We start from the raw sequence: 21,078 nt of genomic DNA, 5'->3' as shown, positions 1-21,078 counted from the left end.
GGAATGGCCTGGACAAAGAGATCGTCCAGTCCAAAAACTTTAACGAGTTCAAAGCAAAATTCGACTTACTGAGAAACAGTGAAGTGACCCCACAAATGTGGCTCATTTCCTTGTATATCACAAGTAGGTACATACACTACAACTGCTGTCTTGAAGATGTCACCAGAGGTGAGATCCTCCATCGTGCAACAGGGCAACTACAGCATATCTATGTGGATCTTACAAGTTGCCGTGCTTCTGACAGATTCTGGGTTACACAGTGTCATCACTGTCAGGGTTTTGGTCATATAACTGAGAGATGTTCTAGAAAAAATGATGAACCTAAATGTGTTTCTTGTGCTGGGGCCCATAAGTCAAAGGACTGTAGTAACAGAAATTCTCCCAAATGCATCAACTGCTCTTCTTTATGACATCAAGAAGCTAATACTAATTCACAGTTGGTTGCCAATTTTGCATCTTGAAGAGACTGTCCAATTATGATTTCTCATAGGAATAGACTGAGTGAAAACACCAACTTTGACCATTCAAAAAACTGCCTATGTCCCTCCTGAACCAGTTAAGGATGGGTCTTTTAATATTCGTTCCATCTGTAATACGATAGACCATGTTAATGACGCTCTAAATCAGCACAAGCTTGACATTTTGTGTTTGACTGTAACCTGGTTGTACGAGTCTGATATTAATGCTATTCGTAGTGCTTTGCCCCAGATCCACTCAGTTGTAAGTTTCCCAGGCCTGCTGCTGACTATCCGGGAGGAGGTGTAGCACTCATCTACTCTGCTGCACTTGCAATGTTTCTCTCACAGACTCAGACCTGATCCCATCTTCATTTGAATTTATGGAAGTATTAATAAATTTCCATCAGAATACCATTAGAATTGCAATCGTCTATCGACTGGGTCATCTGGGCACAGATCGAGGTTTTATGGAGGTGTTTGGGCAGTTTCTTGATGCCTTTTCTCCTAAATTTGGAGAACTTCTTGTTTGTGGTGATTTCAGTCACTGGGTTGACAGTCCGTAGTCAAAACCATTCTCTTCAGAATTCCTTGAGATGATCACCCACAATAATTTTTTCAATCGACTTGAACTTGTTCCCTGCTGGTTGCAGGCGCATATCAGATGTGGAGATTGGCTCAGTTGACTCCCTCATCTCTGACCATGCTCTGCTCACTTTTAGTTTTGATGTCCCGAAATCTCCTTCCTATAAAAAGGTCATCAGGCTCAGAAAGTACAGGAATGTTGACCGCCATTTGATGTGTCATGATATTGGTCAGTGTTTACACTGATTCTTCAAATCTTTCTTCTGATGATTTGGTTGATATACAGTATATAACAATGAACTTAGGTCAATTTCCGATAATTATTGTCCTGAGGTGGTAAAAATAATCATTGTACGTGATAATTCTCCATGGTATGGTCCATCCATTAATTCTTTGTGTAGACAATGTAGAAAGGCAGAACGTGAGTGGCGCTTGTAATGGACCAAATTAACTCGTTTGCATCATGTTTGTGCAAGAAGAGCAGTTGTTCACACTGTAAAAGCCCAAAAGACAAGGTATTATCAAAATAAAGTTGATTCACGTGGTGGTCACAAAAAAAACTGTCTGCAGTTGTGAACCATCTGGGTGGTCGGAGGAATGTAACTGTTAAACCAGATTCTGTATCTGATGCCCAATTGGCTTCTGATTTTGCTTCATTTGTTACAACTAAGCTATCTTGCATAAAAAATGATTTAGACAACAGTTCTTCTAGCGAAGTGTACTCAGCTGACTTCCAACCACGGTGCACGGGGTCATTTGCTTTTAACATTTCATCCACTGGATGTAAATGAAGTTAAATGTTACATCAGAGAACTTAAAACACTTTTCCCACTCAATCTGTGTAACTTGTCACAAGTGTCTAACGTATATGAGCACGCAGCAGACTATCTACAACACAATTAACAGATGCTTCTCAAAAAGTATTTTGTGCTGTCTGAGAAACGTGCTTTGCTTAGGCCCCTAATCAAGAAACCTGGCCTTGATGTCGAGAGCATGACAAATTATTGTCCTGTCTCTAACCCCTCTTTCTTATCCAAGATTACTGTGCGGACCATACTTGATCAACTCTTACCATTACTGGAACATAACAGAGTTGTTCCTGTTGTTCATACAGAAAATACCACTCAACTGAAACTGCGTTAACAAGGATTCATAGTGACTTGGAAACAAACCTCTGTAGTGGAATGTTCTTTCTCTTAGTTCTGTTGGATCTGTCTGCAAATTTTGATATAGCAGATCATAAACTATTGTTGGGTGATATGTATTTTTATGACATCTGTGATAATACAGTACTCTTTTGCTCCTGCAGTCGTATCTGTCGGACAGATCTCAGAGAGTGGTTGTTGATTATGTTAGCTCTGATTCTGATCCCCTCCTGTTCGGAGTCCCTTAACCCCTACACCGCGGGCTTGTTTACCAATGACTTGCGTGTGCCGCGGGGTTATTTGGGCTCCGACAGACTCTCAAAAAATATTTGCCAAAAATCAGTTATTAGTCCTAGAATAATAAAATTAAATATGCTTATGGCACATACCTTCAGCTTTCTCCTGGAATGATTGTTGAGCCTTCGTCGGTTACCGTAGGACTTGTGGAGACCTCTGAAGTAGGGTAACGAAGTCTTCACTTTACACTTCCCGACAACCCGTAATATGATTACCACAGCCAGATACAAACACTATAAACACTATTCTACAATTTTCAAGTAGTTTGGGATCCATACTAAAAAAAAAAAAAACTGTGAAAGCAATGGAAATTACGAGCGCGTCTGATCGTCGCACTGGCACTAGTTCGCTCTTGGTAGTCTGTCATTTATTATTCATAAAACCCCTCACACTTTATATTTCTATTACTATATAACACTTATATATATCTACAGTCTTTATCCATAAGGCTCCTTCAGTAGTATTAGTTTATTGTCACTGTAGGGATTCAATTTCTTTCAGTAAAATACGTAGCATTCACTTTCTCGTCCTGTATACTGGCATTGAGAGTGAATGTCACTTTCATCTTCACTCCCATAACTCATAGCATTCAGACATGCTAGAGTGAAACTTTCACTTTCATTACTCCTAGGGTATATACTCGTATTCTTATAATACTACTCATTTACATTTCTATTTACGTTCTCTATTTTATTTACGTTATTTACATTTCTATTTTATTTACACTGTGTTGTGCACTGTCACTTGAAATAACTTATAAAACTATTTTCCATTGTTCACGTATATTTACATTCATTACTTTCACTTGCTGTTTACACATTATTTACACATTATTTACAATTCCACTTGCACTGTTTTACTCAATAGAAAGATCGTAGTCACTCTTTTATCAATTGTCAGCCCTTTACCTCTTTCCACACGAGGTTTAGTAGGGGGTAAAGGTCACAGGGCCATTTGCATGGGGGTGAAAAAAGGCCTTGAAGTCAGCAAGAAGAAACATACGTACTCTCGCTTCGGAAGTTGAGAGAGAACTGAGTGATAACGGAGGACCACCAGCGTAGAGGCCTGCTAGGGGTTATTCAGAGTTACCAATATTACTTCTTGAAACAGCTAAGTCTAGCACTGATATGATTGGCAGGAAATCTAGACAATACATTATAAATTTGGTGGTTCCAGGTGAATGTAAATATCACTTAGGTTGCTCCCTTCCCTCCTTACATGTATATTTATTACGAAAATAGATTAGAGGCCTACTTAGGAGATATATATATTCAGAGCTACCAATGTTATATCTTGAAACAGCTTTGTCTAGCACTGATATGATTGGCAGGAAATCTAGACAATACATTATAAATTAGGTAGTTCCAGGTGAATGTAAATATCACTTAGGCTTCTCCCTTCCCTCCTTACATGTATATTTATTACGAAAATAGATTATAGGGCATATTTCAAGGGGAAAAAACAGCGAAAATTAGCGAACGAGTGCACGTGAGGTGTTGTCAGGTGATAATTAGCCAATTCCAGGTGTATGGCACTCTCACTTACCTTATTTCTTTCTTGTATATATTATTTGGTATAAGAATAGGACATAGGGCTTATTTCAATGGATGAAATCAGTGAAAAATTCAAGGGAAGATTTACTTAGCGTAGCACGGCCGGGCAGGCGAGAGGACAGGGTAATGGAGGGGGGGTAGGAAGGGGAGCCAAGAACGGGGAGAAATGGCTAAATTGTCAACAATGGATGGGAGTACAGATGAGATTAGGAGTGCTGACTAGTGTTGGACATTGGCAGTACCGATAGATGATACAAGCCCCCACTTGGAAGCCCGGGTGAATTCAAAATAACACAGAATCACAAAAGCGACGCCCCGCGGTATGATCCCTTGCTCCCAAGCGTCACGAAAGTGACGCCCCGCGGTTAAGGGGTTAAGGATCAGTCTTGGGTCCAATTCTATATACAATCTACACGAGTCGTTATCGTCTTTACTTGATGCTCACAACGTGTCCTATCATTTTCATGCAGATGACAACCAGCTTTATGTTAAGATGTCAGATATCTTCGATATCAAGACTGGGCTTGAATCTCTAATGTCTGGTATTAAGATTAGGATGGCATGGAGGAAACAAGCTGAATGATGGTAAAACTGAGATCATCAACATCAGAGGAAACAGAAAGGGTGACGACACTGATAATGCCCTGGCTCTGAACACTGACATGTCACAGCTTCATCCAGTCGGTTCTGTTCAAAACGTGGGTGTTTATTTTAATTCAAAGTTAAATTACAAAGAACATTTTAATCAAGTCATCAGAGGGTGTAACTTCTATCTATCTATCTATCCATAGCCCGACACCCTAATCCCACAAAGGGTGGCTGCAGACAAAATGCCACCAAGTCGCTCTGTCACCCATCATTTGACTACCCTCCCCCAAACTCACTCCCCCCTCCCTCATATACCTCTCAACTCCATCCCTCCACCTCATCCTCTGCCTACCCCTTCCTCTCCTTCCCCCCACCTCACATACATACACCCTCCTAGTCAGTCTTTCATTCTCCATACTCTCTACATGTCCAAACCACCTCAGTGTATTTCTCCTAATCTTCTCAACTACATCCACATCCACCCCACAACGTTCCTTCACTTCTTCATTCGTCAACCTGTCCTTCCATGTCACTCCACATGCTCCTTTCAAGTAACTCACTTCCACTGCTCTCACTCTTGACTTGTTCCCCTCTTGCAAGGTCTACGCCTCGCTTCCATACGTCAGGGTAGGGATCACAATACTATCATGCAGTGACTTCTTAACTTCCATACTCACCTCCATGTTTCTCATTACTGCTTTCAGTGAACCAACAACCTTCCTTCCCTGCTGTACCCTTTCACACACTTCATCCCCCAAAGTTCCATCCTTATTCATCACACTACCCAAGTACTTGAATGCACTCACATTCTCCATATCCTCACCATCCAACCTCACTGTACATTCTGTGAATTCATTCCTCTCAAACACCATAACTTTACTCTTGTTTACATTAACTTTCAGATTCCTCTTCCTACACACTGTCCCAAACTCATTCACCAAACCTAGCAACTCCCATTCATCTTCACTCAACAATACTGTATCATCAGCAAACAGCAACACCGGAATCTTCCAAATCTCACCCTCATTCATTAGTCACCCCCATATCCAATGCCCTACCTTGCACCTCCTTTACAACCCCATCCATGTATATATTAAACAGCCATGGAGACATCACACAACCCTGTTTCAGTCCCACATTGAGATCAAAGAACTCACTCAGCTCACCATCCACTCGCACCGTAGCCCTAGCTCCTTCGTACATACTCATCACAGCACTCAACAATTTCCCCTCCACTCCATATATTCTTAATACCTTCCACATACCTTGCCTATCTATTTTGTCATAAGCTTTCTCCAAGTCCATGAAGGCAGCATACACTTTCTTTCCCTTCTCTAGATACTTCTCCACTAAACATCTTAGAACAAATATCTGATCTACACACCTTTTTCCCTTCCAAAATCCCCCTTGTTCTTCTCCAACTAGCCCCTCTGTCATATGCCTAACCCTATCAATGAGTATTCTACCATATGTCCAGTCACACTAAGAAGGCAAATACCCCTTTGGTTACTACATACTTCTCTCTCCCCTTTTCCTTTGAATAAAGGAACAATTATACCTGATTTCCAGTCCTCTGGAACCCTTCCCTCTTCCCAAGACAATCAACTTCCATATCTACTCCACAACAATCTCACCCCCATACCTCAGCTTTTCACCACACACTCCATCAATTCCTGGGGCCTTTCCCATCTTGATGATCTTCACTGCCTCCATTACTTCCACCCTACTGATCTCTTCCTCCCTCCTCTCATCTCTTCTTCTCCCAGCCATTCCCCAACCACTTATACTCGCACTGCTCTCACTCTCCACATTCAACAAATCCTCAAAGTGCTCCTTCCATCTCCTCAATTTCTCTCTCTTCACCAACAATCTATTATTCCCATCTTTCACTCCCCTACTATTTCCCCTTTCACACTGCCTTACTTTCTTTACCTCCTTCCAAAACAATTTCTTACTCTCCCTCCATTTCACACTCAAATTCCTCCCAAACTCTTCATCCACATTCTTCTTACTCTCCTTCACCAGTCTCTTCACCTCCCTTCTCCTGCTCACATATACCTCTCTCTTCTCTCTCTCATCTTCTCCCCTACCTCTACTCACTAACCATTCACTATATGCCTTCTTTTGTTCCACAGCTCGTTTCACCTCATCATTCCACCATGCTGAACTGAAAGGGGATAAAGTCAGTTGGCTGAATTATGTACAGAAGAGCACATGACAAAGGAGAGAACATTTTGAGTGCTATGGCATCAAGACAAAAAACAGCCTAGGGGATGGGGATAAAAATAACCCCTACAAGAATGAGTAGATGGCAAGTCTCTAAGGTGGAGTAAAAATCTGGAGACTTAAATGATCTAAGAATGAGTATCTGGCCCATGTCAGTGGGTACAGTATTAATGGTTCTCTGTATGTTAAATATCTTTCCTTGCTTTCTGGACTCTACATCACCAATATCCTTTGCCAGCAGACCGACAGTAGTCTATCTATCTATCTATTGCCAGATGCCTCAATCCTGTTTGGGGTGGCCACAAACAAATCACCTACACGTCGCCCTGTCCCCCACCATTTCACTGCCTTGCTCCCAACTCACACCCCCCTCTCTCATATACCTCTCCACCCCATCCCTCCATCTCATCCTTGGCCTCCCCCTCCCTCTTCCCCCCTCCACCTCACTAACATACACTCTCTTCGTCAGTCTCTCAACCTCCATCCTCTCCACATGGCCAAACCACCTCAGTGTGTTCCTCATAACGCTTCTTATCACATCTACATCCACACCACAATGCTCCTTTATATCCTCATTCATCAGCCTGTCTCTCCATGTGACTCCACAGGCTCCTCTTAAATAACTCATTTCCACTGTCCTCACTCTTGACTTGTGTCCTTCCAACAACATCCAAGCTTCACTTCAATACGTTAGAGTTGGCATCACAATACTGTCATGTAGTAACTTTTTCACTTCCATGCTCACTTCCCTGTTTCTTATCACTGCTTTCAAAGAACTAGCAACCTTTCTTCCCTGCTGTACCCTTTCAAGCACTTCACCCTCCAAACCTCCATCCTTACTCATCACACCACCCAAGTACTTAAACGTACTCACATTTTCCAATTCTTCACCATCCAACCTCGCTGTAAATACTGACTTCACCTCTCTCAAAGACCATCACTTTACTCTTCCCTACATTCACCTTTAGATTCCGTTTCTTACTCACTCTCCCAAACTCATCCACCAAGCCTTGCAGCTCCACTTCGTCTTCACTCAACAACACAGTATCATCTGCAAACAACAGCACAGGGAGTTTCCAAACACTATCCTCTCTCACCAGGGCCACTCCAACATCCACTACCCTACCTTGTACCTCTTTTATTACCCCATCCATGTACAGATTGAACAACCATGGAGACATGACACATCCCTGTTTCAACCCAACCTTCAAAGAGAAAAATTCACTTAGTTCACCATCCACACGCACTGCAGCCTTAGCATCATCATACGTACTCTTCACAGCATTCAACAACTTCCCATCCACTCCATATTTTCTTAATACTTTCCATAATCCTTGTCTATCCACCCTGTCATATGCTTTCTCCAAATCCATGAAAGCTGCATACAACTTCTTTCCCTTCTCTAGAAACTTTTCCACTAAAGATCTAAGAATGAATATCTGATCTACACAACCTCTTCCCTTCCTCAAGCCTCCCTGTTCTTCTCCAACTAATTCCTCTGTTCTTTCTCTAACTCTGTCAATAAGTATCCTATCATACACTTTTCCTATTATACTAAGAAGACAAATCCCCCTATGATTACCACACACTTCTTTTTCCCCTTTTCCTTTGTACAAGGGAATAATTATACCTGACTTCCAATCTTCCGGGACTCTACCTTCCTCCCAGGCCAATCTGCACATCTTCCACATCCATTCTGCTACTATCTCTCCCCCATGCTTCAGCATTTCACCACACACTCCATCAATTCCTGGGGCTTTCCCCAATTTAACTTTCTTCATTGCTTCCACAACTTCTATCCTACTGATTTCTTCCTGTCTTCTCACCTCCCTCCTTCTTCCAGCCATTCCCCAGCCACTTATACTCGCATTACTTCCATCCTGTATGTTCAACAATTCATTAACGTGTTCTCTCCATCTGCTCACTTTTTCTCCCTTCTCCACTAGTAATCTACCATTTTTATCTTTCACTCCCCTGCTAAAATCACTTCCACCCTGTCTTACTCTCTTCACCTCATTCCAGAACATTTTCTTACAGTCCCTCCACTTTACACTCAAATTCCTTCCAAATTCCTCATCCACTCTCTTCTTACTCTCTCCTACTAATCTTTCCACCTCTCTCTTTCTTTCTACACATAACTCTCTCTTCCGCCTCTGAACTTCTTCCATGCCCCTATTTCTCATCCATTCATTGTATGCTTTCTTCTTTTGTGCCACAGCCTGTCTCACCTCTTCAGTCCACCATGCTGTTCCTTGCACCCCCTCCGTCTTCTCTTCCTCCCACACACCACATCACATTTTGCACACATTTCTTCTGTAAATATCCTGCACACACCTTCCACGTCCCCCATCTGCCAACAGTGGTATTATCACATAATTACACCTGGCAAGTCGATTTGTTTGTGGTCACCCCTTATGGGATTAATGTGTCTGGCAACAGAGAGATAAATAGATAGATGAGTAATGTGTACTTATTTCTGTGACCAAAAGTACAACTCCATTTACAAAGTCTTTCAGATAAACATCATTCTCTCCACATTCTATCATCTATCCAAATTTTATACTGATACCCTCTGGCATTCTACAGCTGTTTTCACTTCAGTCACTGTCCCTTTCTTAGGCACCACCACCTCCTGTACTCTCTTGCATGAACCAATTAGCCAAGAAATATACAGATCACAATTAACCATGAAATATAAACAAACTTACCAAAATCCTGCCAGTGTGCAGGTTCTGAGAGTATGGTCATGGGCAGCCACCAAGTGAAGTCGTAGCTCTCTCTTATATGGATCTCGGTTGACTCCAGTCACCACATGGCGGCCATAGTTGCCCTGCTGGCAGTAAGATTCGGTTCCCACACCCTCATTCAGCAATCTTCTCACCTGCCTAGAGCAATAATCATATATTACCTTGAAAGTGCTGAAATAAGATGAAAAATTACATAATGTATTGTTTGAACTGTGAAGAATTCTGTGAGTTATCACCAAAATGCATTCACTATCAGATTATAGCTTACAAACATCCAGTATAATCTGGACTTGGCTGTTTATGTCTAATTCACCGTTAGCAAACGTACATCATTTGCATTCATCATATCTAAAATAATCCATACCATCCAATTCATTCCCTTCTCAGTCACACTCATCTTTACTTAACACGTAACTACAGTACAGTCAAGTAATCCTACATCTCAGGTCATGCAAATATGACCTACACCCGTAGATGATAAAATATAAAAACTGTAATGTAAACCATGATGCTTTCACATCTCTGTGCTCTCAGAATTCCAGTTTCCAAACAAGGCAGATGATCTGGACTTGCTAATCTTGTTTCTGGATGGTGTATACATGAATGCATAAGGTGATAATCAACATTATAAGGAAGTTATTCATTTCCACTTGTGCTTTTGTTCCTGTTATGACTGCATTCACTGTAGTGCTGTTATTCTGCACGCCATGGCCAATTAATATCGATATCAAAATCAGAGTGCGCAAATTAGCAAATGACCAGTCATGCACTGGAACTGGCTTACTCGTATGACATGCTTAACAATATGCACCTACTGATAAGATTTCTAACACTTATTTCCAAAACTTGAACTGTTTTCGACATCGCATTCTTTCCACAGTGTTAATGGCTGACTGATACAATATTTGATACTAACAATGTGAATGTCATGTTCTAATGGGAACTTCAGACTGTCCACATTTTAACTACTTGGTGGTAGGTGGTGGCAACCATCATCCAATCACTCGATTTAGTGCTGACTACTACTTCCATCTCCCTTCTTATTCTATCTCTGGCTGCCCTCCTCTCTTCCTATTTCTACATATCCTTCCTGTTCTATCCACTTTAGGTGGCTTTACACTGAGTTTCATGTAACTCAGGAAACCATTTACAATGCTGGGTGGTTACCCTTAATACCAATTATGCTTGATCACATTGACGGGTAGTACAATAACAATGGAGTGCAGTGGAACCTCCAATTGTACCCCTGCTAACTGGCTTAAGAGATGCACATACGGCATCCACCTAGGAACCAAACCCTCACACTTTTCCCTGCGCCTCAGTGGCGAGGTGCTGTCAGTTGCAGGAAAACATCTGTTCACTGCACAGGATGGCCCCACAGGGGCAGTTGCTTGCCTGTGATTGATGGGTCTGCACAGCCAGACTGATCAACAACAACTTACCAGTTACAAGTGTTAAGATCAGTGACCTCGCCTGAAGCTGATGGTGTATGAACTGTGAGCACATTTAACATGCAATCTGGGCTTGTTATGCAAAAGCGCTGCATCAAGAAATATTGTATAACGATTTATGAAGTAATGAGGTCAACATATGAGTAACATACGTTCAACGGGGTTAGGAAGAGTGACCTCTAAGGCAAATCCTATTTTAAAAAAAAAAAAAAAAAAAAAAAAAAAAAAAAGCCACACCCGCAGTTTGTCCTATGTTGGTATGAGTTGTCACTATGTGTCCCCCCTTTCCCCCTCCCCCTCCGAGGCTGGGGGACAGTTGGTGGGGCCTGGATGATCACTCCACACCAAAAGTTGCAGTATCATGCTTCACTAATCATCACACATAGCACTAATTGTTAAGCACTTGTACTGTCGTTTGGTGATTGCAATGGTGTTTCAGTAGCCTTTCATGCACAAAATAGCACAAATGGCAGACAATCACAATGAATGTAAACGGGCAGCCATCTTGGCTCAATCAGATGGGGAGGCTGTATATGTAAGGTTGACATGATTTTCAAGTCACAAGTTTCAGTATTTCACACAAAATATCACAACACTTAATACTGCACACTGCGCTACTGTATTTGTTAAGCACTGGCATTGTTCCTTGGCAATAGCAGTGGTGTTTCAATGGCCTTTAACCCAAGGCATCCAGCATTTATTTCCACTGACCCTTCCCCCAGCCGGGGAGATTTGGAAAATCACCATGAGACTCCACATGCTCCTCTCAAATAACTCACTTCCACTGATCTCACTCTTGACTTCTGTCCCTCCAATAATGTCCAAGCTTCACTTCCATGTGTTAAAATTGGTATCACAATATTGTCATGTAGTAACTGTTTCACTTCCATGCTCACTTCCCTGTTTCTTATCACTGCTTTCAAGGAACTAGCAACCTTTCTTCCTTGTTGTACCCTTTCAAGCACTTCACCCTCTAAACTTCCATCCTTACTCATCACATTACCTAAGTAGTTAAAAGCACTCACATTTTCCATTTCCTCCTCATCAAACTTCACTGTACATTCACTGACTTCACTTCTCACGAAGACCATAACTATACACTTCCTTACATTCATCTTTAGATTCCATTTCTTACACACTGTCCCAAATTCATCCACAAAGCCTTGCAGCTCCCCTTCGTCTTCACTTAACAACACAGTATCATCTGCAAACAACAGTACAGGGAGTTTCCAAACACTGCCCTCTCTCATTAAGGCTGCTCCAACATCCACTGCCCTACCATGTATCTCTTTTATAACCCCATCCATTTACAGACTGAACAACCATGGAGACATGACATATCCCTGTTTCAATCCAACCTTCACAAAGAAAAATTTACTCGGGTTACTATCCACATGCACTGCAGCCTTAGCACCGTCATACATATTCTTCACAGAAATGCAACTACTTCCCATCTACTCCATATACTTTCCACAATCCTTATCTATCTACCCTGTCATATGCTCTCCCCAAATCCATGAAGGCCGCTTACAACTTCTTTCCCTTCTCTAGAAACTTTTCCACTAAAGATCTAAGAATGAATATCTGATCTACACAACATCTTCCCTTCCTAAGACCTACCTGTTCTTCTCCAACTAATTCCTCTGTTATTTCCCTAACTCTGTCAATAAGTATCCTACCATATACTTTTCCTATTACACTAAGAAGACAAATGTCCCTATGATTACCACACACTTCTTTTTCCCCTTTTCCTTTGTATAGGGGAATAATTATGCCTGACTTCCAATCCTCCGGGACTCCACTTTCCTCCCAGGCCAATCTGCACATCTTCCACATCCATTCTACTACTACCTCTCCCCCATGCATCAGCATTTCACCACACACTCCATCAATTCCTGGGGCTTTCCCCACTTTGACTTTCTTCATTGCTTCCACAACTTCCATCCTACTGATTTCTTCCTCTCTTCTCACATCCCTCCATCTCCCAGCCATTCCCCAGCTACTTATACTCACATTACTTTCATTCTCTATGTTCAACAATTCCTTAGTGTTCTCTCCATCTGCTCGCTTTTTCTCCCAATTTCAATACAACCAATGGTTTTCAAGTAAATCGCCAAAAACTATAAAAAAAATCTCCGTGCTTGGTGGGGGATGGAGGAGGAATGGAGGGCTGGGGATGAGGGGAGAAGAGGGATGAATGGCAGGGATGGGTGTGTGTGTGTGTGTGTGTGTGTGTGTGTGTGTGTGTGTGTGTGTGTGTGTGTGAGAGAGAGAGAGAGAGAGAGAGAGATGGGGTGGGAAGGGTGAGGGAAACAGGACAGTTTGGCTTTTTTGTCTCCCTCCCTGTCCCCCCACCCACCCCCACTCCTGTTTGTCTCCCTCCTCATCCCCCTGCCCTCCCTCATCCCCACCCTCCTCCACCCCTACTTGTGAGAGAGAGAGAGAGAGAGAGAGAGAGAGAGAGAGAGAGGTTGGGAAGGGTGAGGGAAATAGGACAGTTTAGCTTTCTTGTCTCCCTCCCTGTCCCCCCACCCTCCCCCACTGCTGTTCATCTCCCTCCCCATCCCCCTGCCCTTCCCCTCCCCCCACCCTCCCTCATCCCCACTTGTCTCCCTGCCCACCTTCTTCCACACCTACTTGTAACCCTCCCCATCTCCTCCTCCTCCCCAACCCCTGCTTGTCTCCTTCCCATTCCCCTGCACTCCCCTGACCCCGTGTAGCTCGTTACCGCCTGCCTGGATGTAGCGTCAGTTGTCCTCTCACTGCCTCACATACTTGCATGTGATGTTTGCTGTCTCATTTTTTTACAACAGTATTGTTTATGAGGATAATACAATAATAATACCTATGACGTTTCTGTGTCAGTCTCTGCTGACTGAGTACGATACCTGAGAGTTTAGGTTTGGGCCTGGAATGCATCTCTGGCTTTTCTTCAGTATCTTATGGGGGAAATTGCTTTGATATGAATATGTTTATAGGAAAAAGGTTGGGTTAGCAAGCGGAGGTCCAAATGTCGCTTTTATCGGACTTTCGCTTTTTCGGAATGGCTTGGGCCCCAATTAGTCCGTTATAGTGAGGCTTTACTGTACTTACATTTCAAGTTAACTAGTAGTATTCACACATAAAAACCTATTACATTATGGTTACACTTTAGTGCTAGGAAAATTTTGTTTTTTGTAATTGTGTAGGAGCTGTAAACTCTAAATTTATATATCCATCCATCATCCGATCCTATGTTGCCCCATAAGGAACAAAGGAGCCCAGCTAGGCAAGTTGGTCCTGACATTTAAGACACGAGTGACCAGCTTCACTTATCCCTGAGTGGCATTACGTAAGCAATAAACCCTAACCATCCCTTGGATATAAACCTACACAGGCTCAATCTGGCTGGAGTGCCTTAATTACCCACTAAACCACCAGGTGCCCCCCTCCCCCCCAAAAAAAAACTTTGTCTGCAATACCAGTACCATGAGTAGTACTTACTTGTTTTCAGGAAGCTCTTCTTTTGGTGCTTCTTTAAATGGTGAAAGTTTCTCAAGATGGAAAGATAAGTCGTCACTGAAGAGGTGGTCTGATGAATCTTCAAGCACATCGTTCAGATCTGGTACCGAGGTAAGCTTTTTCTCAATAATCTCATCAGTTTTTGAAAAGCCTTGTGAAGAAATGAAGTCTTGTGTGTATGAAATGTCACTTTGCTGCAATAAATTACTTGAAACTTTTTTCTCTACCAATAACATATCTGACATTTTTTCTTCATTCAGTGCTTCTCTACTGTCCTCTATATCAGACTTTAGAGTTAAAACTTTCTCTATAGTTCTTGGAGATTCCTGTGCATCATTATGTGCTACAGATGTACTTCTAACAACCTCAAAGTCCATTAGTTTTGTTTCGTGATCTATCTCATTACAACTGTTATCAGCTACATAAAAGCCACTGCCAATCTTGAGCTTGCATTCTGTAATACTAAAACATCTTTCATTATTAGTACCATCTGTATTGTCTAAAACACTGCAATTAATAAATTTTTGCAAGAGGTCTAATTTACAGCCATGTCTGTCCACAGGCATTATATCTGATGCAGTGTTTCTCTTAGCATCAGGTGAAATTCCTGTTCCAGATACAGCAGGCCTTTTCACTGAAGATACAGAAGCATTAACTGTAGAACCATTTTGAGTCTCCCTACTTTTTAAGTGTACTCTTTGAAAAATCAAATTACTTTTCACATCAGCAGGTCCTCGCTTCAAGGCACTTGATGCACTAGAGTCCATGGATTCTAGAGTTAATGTGGAGGAAAGGAGCACTTGCTTTTCTTTTTTCTCCACTTCTATAGGGTAGTTGGGTGCATATACTGAAGTTTGTGTCTGAGGAGTTGCTGGAATCATATCTGGACTACAACTGAGGCTCTCTGAGAGTGTGTGTTTCTTACCCTGTTTCTTAACTTCAGGTGTGCATGCAACAACTTCAGTGTCAGAATCAGAGAGTGTGTCATAATCCAAATTTTGCAGTGAGTTCGATGATCCAGGAACTAACAAGTTACTGCTTCTGTCTGGATTATTGCATATGTCCTCAGAAATTTCTCTACTAACAGAACTCTTGCTTCTACTGTGGATGAATTTAGGCCCCTTTTCTGTACTGCCAGCACTGTTTTTACTGACAGTCGATACTCCCTTCTTGTAGCTTATCGAGGATCGGGATGCAACATCAACAGAGAAATATGATGAAATCTTCTTTTGCCCTAGATCCTTTGCAGGCTGAAATGAGAAAAAATACAGTACAGTATAAGCAAAAAATCTGACTGTCATACAGTATGACAGTATATCATAATCCACAGCAATTTTATTAAATCATTATATATAATAAATTACCAGTAAGCGCTTATTCAGGAAATAGTACTTTACATCCTTGTAGTACATGGATTTGCAGTCAATGATACACCTAATACGTGGTGGGATGGTCAGCAATTTGTCTGACCTTGAGTATGTGGTATCTATACATCAAACACAGTCTGATGGCAAAAAGACAGCCAAATCCAGTGTTTTCACTGAGTAAACTGTGCTCACTTGTACGTCAGCTCTTATGGTGGGCATTTTTTTCATTTTTTTTTTTTTTACTCCTCTGACAGCACTTCTGACATCAGTGAATGGGATAACGATACTTAACAACCAAGCAAGTGCTTCAACATGCAGTAGGGGGGAAAAAAAATAAACGTACTGTATACTTGTTAAACCCGTCTGAGAGCATTTCTGACATTTGTGAATGTGTTAATGATGCTTAATAATCAAGCAACTGCTTCACCTTGCAGTGAAGCACTTGCTATTAAAAAGAAAGTGCTATTAAAAAAGAGAAAAAAGTACTGTAAACTACCATAGTTGAGGAGTGCTTTATGAAAAAAGATTTTTACTTTTGCAACAGGAGCAAGTGTTTTTCTTCTTTTCTTAGCACTTTCACTACAACATGGAGCAACTGCTGGGTACTTAGACATCATTAAACCCTTCAATAATGTCAGAAATATCATTTAAAAAAAAAAAAAAAGTTTAAGGGTCAAATATCAGACTATTCTGTGACACTGACCTTTGACAGATTACTTTTGAAATAAAATTATCTCATTCTTGCCAAACTCTTAACTCTTGCATCCACTTTGGTTCAAATCAATACAAGCTGTGTAAGTCGATTTTGATCAGTGATGATGACCTTCAACCTTTCCATGTGACCCTGATCTTTGACTAACTGTTCCCAAAAATATCTTTATCTCTTCCACAGTTTTGTCTACACCAGAAAAAAACTACTGTATTTAAGTTGATCTTGCCATGTGACCCTGACCTCTGATCAATTATTCAACAAAATAAAACGTCAGTATCTTGGGTAATCCTCAACTCATCCACAAAATTTGATCAAAGTCAGCTCAAAACTGCTTTAACCCCTAAATACCACAATTCGATCTGGCTTGTCTGTCACTGGAGCTGCAATTCGGAGATGTTTTTTTGACTTTCACCAAGGGGAAAATCAATATGTTCTGGCTAAAGAGGAAGAATTTACACACGTGACAGTGCAATCGGCACCCCCCTTGGTCTAATGGTTACTGCACAATCGAGGGTCAAAGTTGGAAAAAAAAAAAAAAAAAAGTTATCCCAAAAAAATTTTGAAAGCCCCCATAGTTTTGATAACTAACTATTTCTATTACTGAAATAGGTCACAGCAATATCATATGTCACACCAAGCCCGAGAACAGGTGTTTTGGGGTGTGGGAAGATTACTTGCTTTTGGAGAGATAATGTACCCTATGGGGAGAAGGTTTGTACATATGGAGGTTGGATAAAACCATCTTTTCTCATGAAAGTAGAGCACTTTAGTTTGTTCTTGACCAACTACTATGAAAACAGATGTGTATGTACGTGTGGGGAGATAAAATTTGATCGGGGAGAATGCCCACAACGAGTACACTGTGCCTTGGGAGATCATTTACGGTAACAACCAATTTGGCTAGTTGAAACAAACAAAATCTATGTGATTTGGCATATCAACCATGCAAGCAGGTGTGAGGAGATAAATCACATATGGGGAGTAATAGATGTATTGAGGTGGAGAGGTGGTGGTGGGGGGAGGGGGATGGGTAGTGGTGGGGGGATGGGGCTGGGTGGTGGTGGGGGGTTTGGGGCTCAGATGCCTGTGATTGCATGTGTTTGCATGTATAGAATAGTATACTGAGAAGCATTTATTATGTTCAGGCACGAAAAGGCACATGGAAAAAAAAATCGAGGCAATACATATAAAGCACATGTACATGTGTTGGGGGTGGGGGGAGTGGAGGAGAGGAGGCGTGGGGGGGAGAGAGCAAGCCAAGCTGCGTGCTCGTTATCGCACGATGGTTTATGGGGGATAGGAGGGTAGCATGGGGTCGAAAGGGAGAGAGGGGGCAGGGTAGGTAGGGGTATACAAGGTAGGGGGAAGGTGGGGAGGAGGCCAGAGGGGATGGAATGGGCCTCATGGTTGGGGGAGGGGTAAACTTCGACTAACAACGTCCTATTGGGACATACAGAGAGGTGAGAGGGTCATCACAGAAGGTTATTAAGTGACAGATGACGAAACATTCAGGCATTGGGTGGGCCGTGAGGGGAGGTGACCCCCCCTACCCCCAGAGCGGCCGGATCACCCAACCCAAGGCAGGAGGGGGTAGTTCTCATTGGCTTGAAGGGATATACGTCACAATCGGGGCGAAGCAATGTGCAGGCAGTTTTTTACAAGGTGCGCTATACTGATGTTATTTGGCTAAGAGGGCTAAAGTGGTCAACACATACATTGATGTGCTTTGGTATTTAGGGGTTAAGATACAGTACTTTGTTTACACAAGCCTTGGCCACTGCTAACTGTTCTTAAAACCAATTCTCTTTGTTTTTGCCTGACCTTTAATTCTTCCACCAAGTTTGGTTCAAATCAGATCAAAGCTTTTTGTGTTGAACTTGACCACTAGATGACTCTTCTCAAAATCAAAACCTTTTATTCTTGCCCCTTGCACAAAGTTTGATCTAAATAAGTTAAATACTGATTAAACTGACCTTGCTCTGTGACCTTGAAATTTGACCTTTTGTTCTTGGGGGAAAAAAAAAAAAAAAAAAAAAAAGCTACTCCTTGGTATATTTTCAACTTTACAACCGACGTTGGTTTATACAGGATGAAAACTGTGAGTTACTTTGCCAATAATCACTCACATGTGTCAAACATTAACCCGCGCCATCCCGAGGACGTACTTCCACGTCCTCACGTTTTGTCACAGCTAATCCCGAGGACGTACTTCAACGTCCTGCAATTGCAAGGTTCATAATTTCCACAATTTTCAATTTTCGCGAGTCATTTTTGGTACGTATACACGGGACACCTGCCTCAACAAGATGCCGGGCAGAGACAATGCCTTACCCAGCATGACCTCCCCCCCCCTGCATGCCCTTTTCTCAGCAATTCACCTGTTATCAGTGACCTGGCCAGTATAGCCATGTCATGCCACGGTACGAAATTCAGGGCCAGAGTGATTCCCCAATCAATGACAATGTGGAGGACAAACTTTACATAGCATTAGAGGAAGAAACAGTTAGAAATGATGATCAGGTAATGTGGCAAAAAAAGGTCAGGTATTAGTGAGTGAAACAATGCTTATAATGCCTATATTACTGCTTGAAAACCAATATACTTTTGTACTACATATAAATTCGTAACAGTAAATAAATAAATACCGTTTATGAGTGGTGTGAAATAGTTATCCTCCCATAGAACTCGTTTTCTTTGGTACCAGCCTGATAGAAAACCCAGTAAAGTAAGGAGGCTCTCCTACCTGTAATGAGTATTTTAAACCTCAGGTGAGCGATTTCTCTATGAATTTTCGATGTTTCTCACCAAAAGCGAAAGTTTTAGCAAAAAAAAAAAAGGTCGAAAATTGCCCGGGATTGGGGGGTACCAGTGGTCGAAAAGTGGCCGGGACGGGGCGGGTTAACCTTGTTCTGTGACCTTGACCTCTGACTAATTGTTCTCAAAACTGAATCACTTTATTCTTCCCTTACTCTCACCCTTTCCCTAAGTTTGATCTAAACTGGATAAAAGCATTTTAAGTTGATTTTGTTAAGTCAGAGTTTGAATTTGTCCTGTAACTCTGACCTTTGTCCTTTGACCTATTGTTCTCATGAACAACAGGTTTACTAATTATCTGTCCCTTAACCCTTCCACCAAATATGGTTAAAACTGGATGAAATCTGTTTGATTTATTTTGTTAACATACACACTGAGCAGCTGAATGAAGAAAATGTCCATTGAGGAACTTCGTCTATCTAACACTGCCTATACGGAGTTATGGGATTGATGCCTGTCTCTGCTTTGGTTCGGATTAATGTTCAAAGTGATGAGATGTGATATGCATGAAACAGAAATTGGACGTTCACTGCACAGTATGACAGATGAAAACTGACCATGGCTGTGAAGAATAAAGGTGGACAGTTGATGATGTGATGGGAGGAAGACGTGGAATGTGAAAGTTTTAAAGTGGAGAACAACACAAATGATATGGTCAAAATACTAACGATGAGTATTAAGAAGTTGGAATCTGATAAGAGAGAAGTGAAAATGAGAAAACTGAGAAAAAGATGCAAGAGTTTGATGTGATACAGGCTCTGAGAAAAGCCAACGAAACTGCCTACAGGCAAATACGGGAATTGTCAAAAAAAGAAATGAGGAATATGTTATGTGACACTGACACTAATCCTGAGAAAGTAAATACAGTATAGCACTGAAGGAGATGCAGATGACACAGGCAAGAGAGGGAGTCAATGGCTGCAGAGAGATAATGGAACAGGAGAGAGGAGAACAAAAATCAGTTAAGAAGGAAAAAGGAAACCTCAAATGTGATGTGGTTAAGAATTTGCAATAGAAAGAGAACACAGTGCAAGATACAGTATAGAAGAACAGACATGTGCTTATCTTTGGTGATAATGAGAAGGAACAGAAATCAAGACAAGTCAGGAAACAAAAGGAGATGAACAGGGTTAATGATGTTCCCGTGCAACTGACAGCGCCTCGTCAGAGTGAGACATAAGGAGTAGTGAGGAAGATTGGTTCTTGGGAGGATTATGCGTTTGCATCTTTCCACCCCCCTAACAAGGGCACCATAGTAGACTCCATGTCATTCCCTTATCTGGTTAACAGAATATGGTCAACACCCAGCACTGTACATGGTTTCCTGAGTTACAAGGAACATTTGGCTTGCTACTTTGTGTAAAGCCAGTTGAAGTGGAATGAAGAGTAGTAGCAGTAGTAGTAATAGTAGCTGTTCCCTAGGCAGTCTGGCCGAACAGTCCTGAGTCCCTAAGGAAGGCCATGGCTGAGACTGGGCTTTCCCACAGACCTCTCAAGGAGTGTATGTTGTGTTGCATGCAGGTGATTGTGGGCAATGCAGTCTTCCATAATGTGCTTAATAGTATGGAGTGCTGTGTTGCATCCTGGACAGGCATCAGCGACAGAGTCATCCAGCCTCTTCTGATAACTCAAGAGGG

General features: G+C 41.8%; 1 protein-coding gene across 1 annotated transcript in view; it reads right to left on the bottom strand.

Annotated features, from left to right (window-relative positions):
• Window positions 1–21,078, bottom strand: part of Dna2 (DNA replication helicase/nuclease 2) — a 193,535-nt gene that overhangs the window by 155,735 nt on the left and 16,722 nt on the right. The window contains exons 4-6 of the mRNA XM_080267024.1: window positions 15,264–15,798; window positions 14,531–15,002; window positions 9,558–9,734 (exon numbers count right to left, since the gene is read on the bottom strand). Of these exons, the coding sequence (XP_080123150.1) occupies window positions 9,558–9,734; window positions 14,531–15,002; window positions 15,264–15,798 (1,184 nt within the window). The remainder of the gene's footprint in view (window positions 1–9,557; window positions 9,735–14,530; window positions 15,003–15,263; window positions 15,799–21,078) is intronic.

This window comes from Coenobita brevimanus, chromosome 23, assembly GCF_032717465.1.
Source record: "Coenobita brevimanus isolate Jiangsu-jjx chromosome 23, ASM3271746v2, whole genome shotgun sequence".
In the NCBI taxonomy this organism is placed as follows: Eukaryota; Metazoa; Arthropoda; class Malacostraca; order Decapoda; family Coenobitidae; genus Coenobita; species Coenobita brevimanus.
The sequence above is the reverse complement of the archived record's forward strand: the minus strand, read 5'-3'. Positions and strand labels throughout refer to the sequence as shown.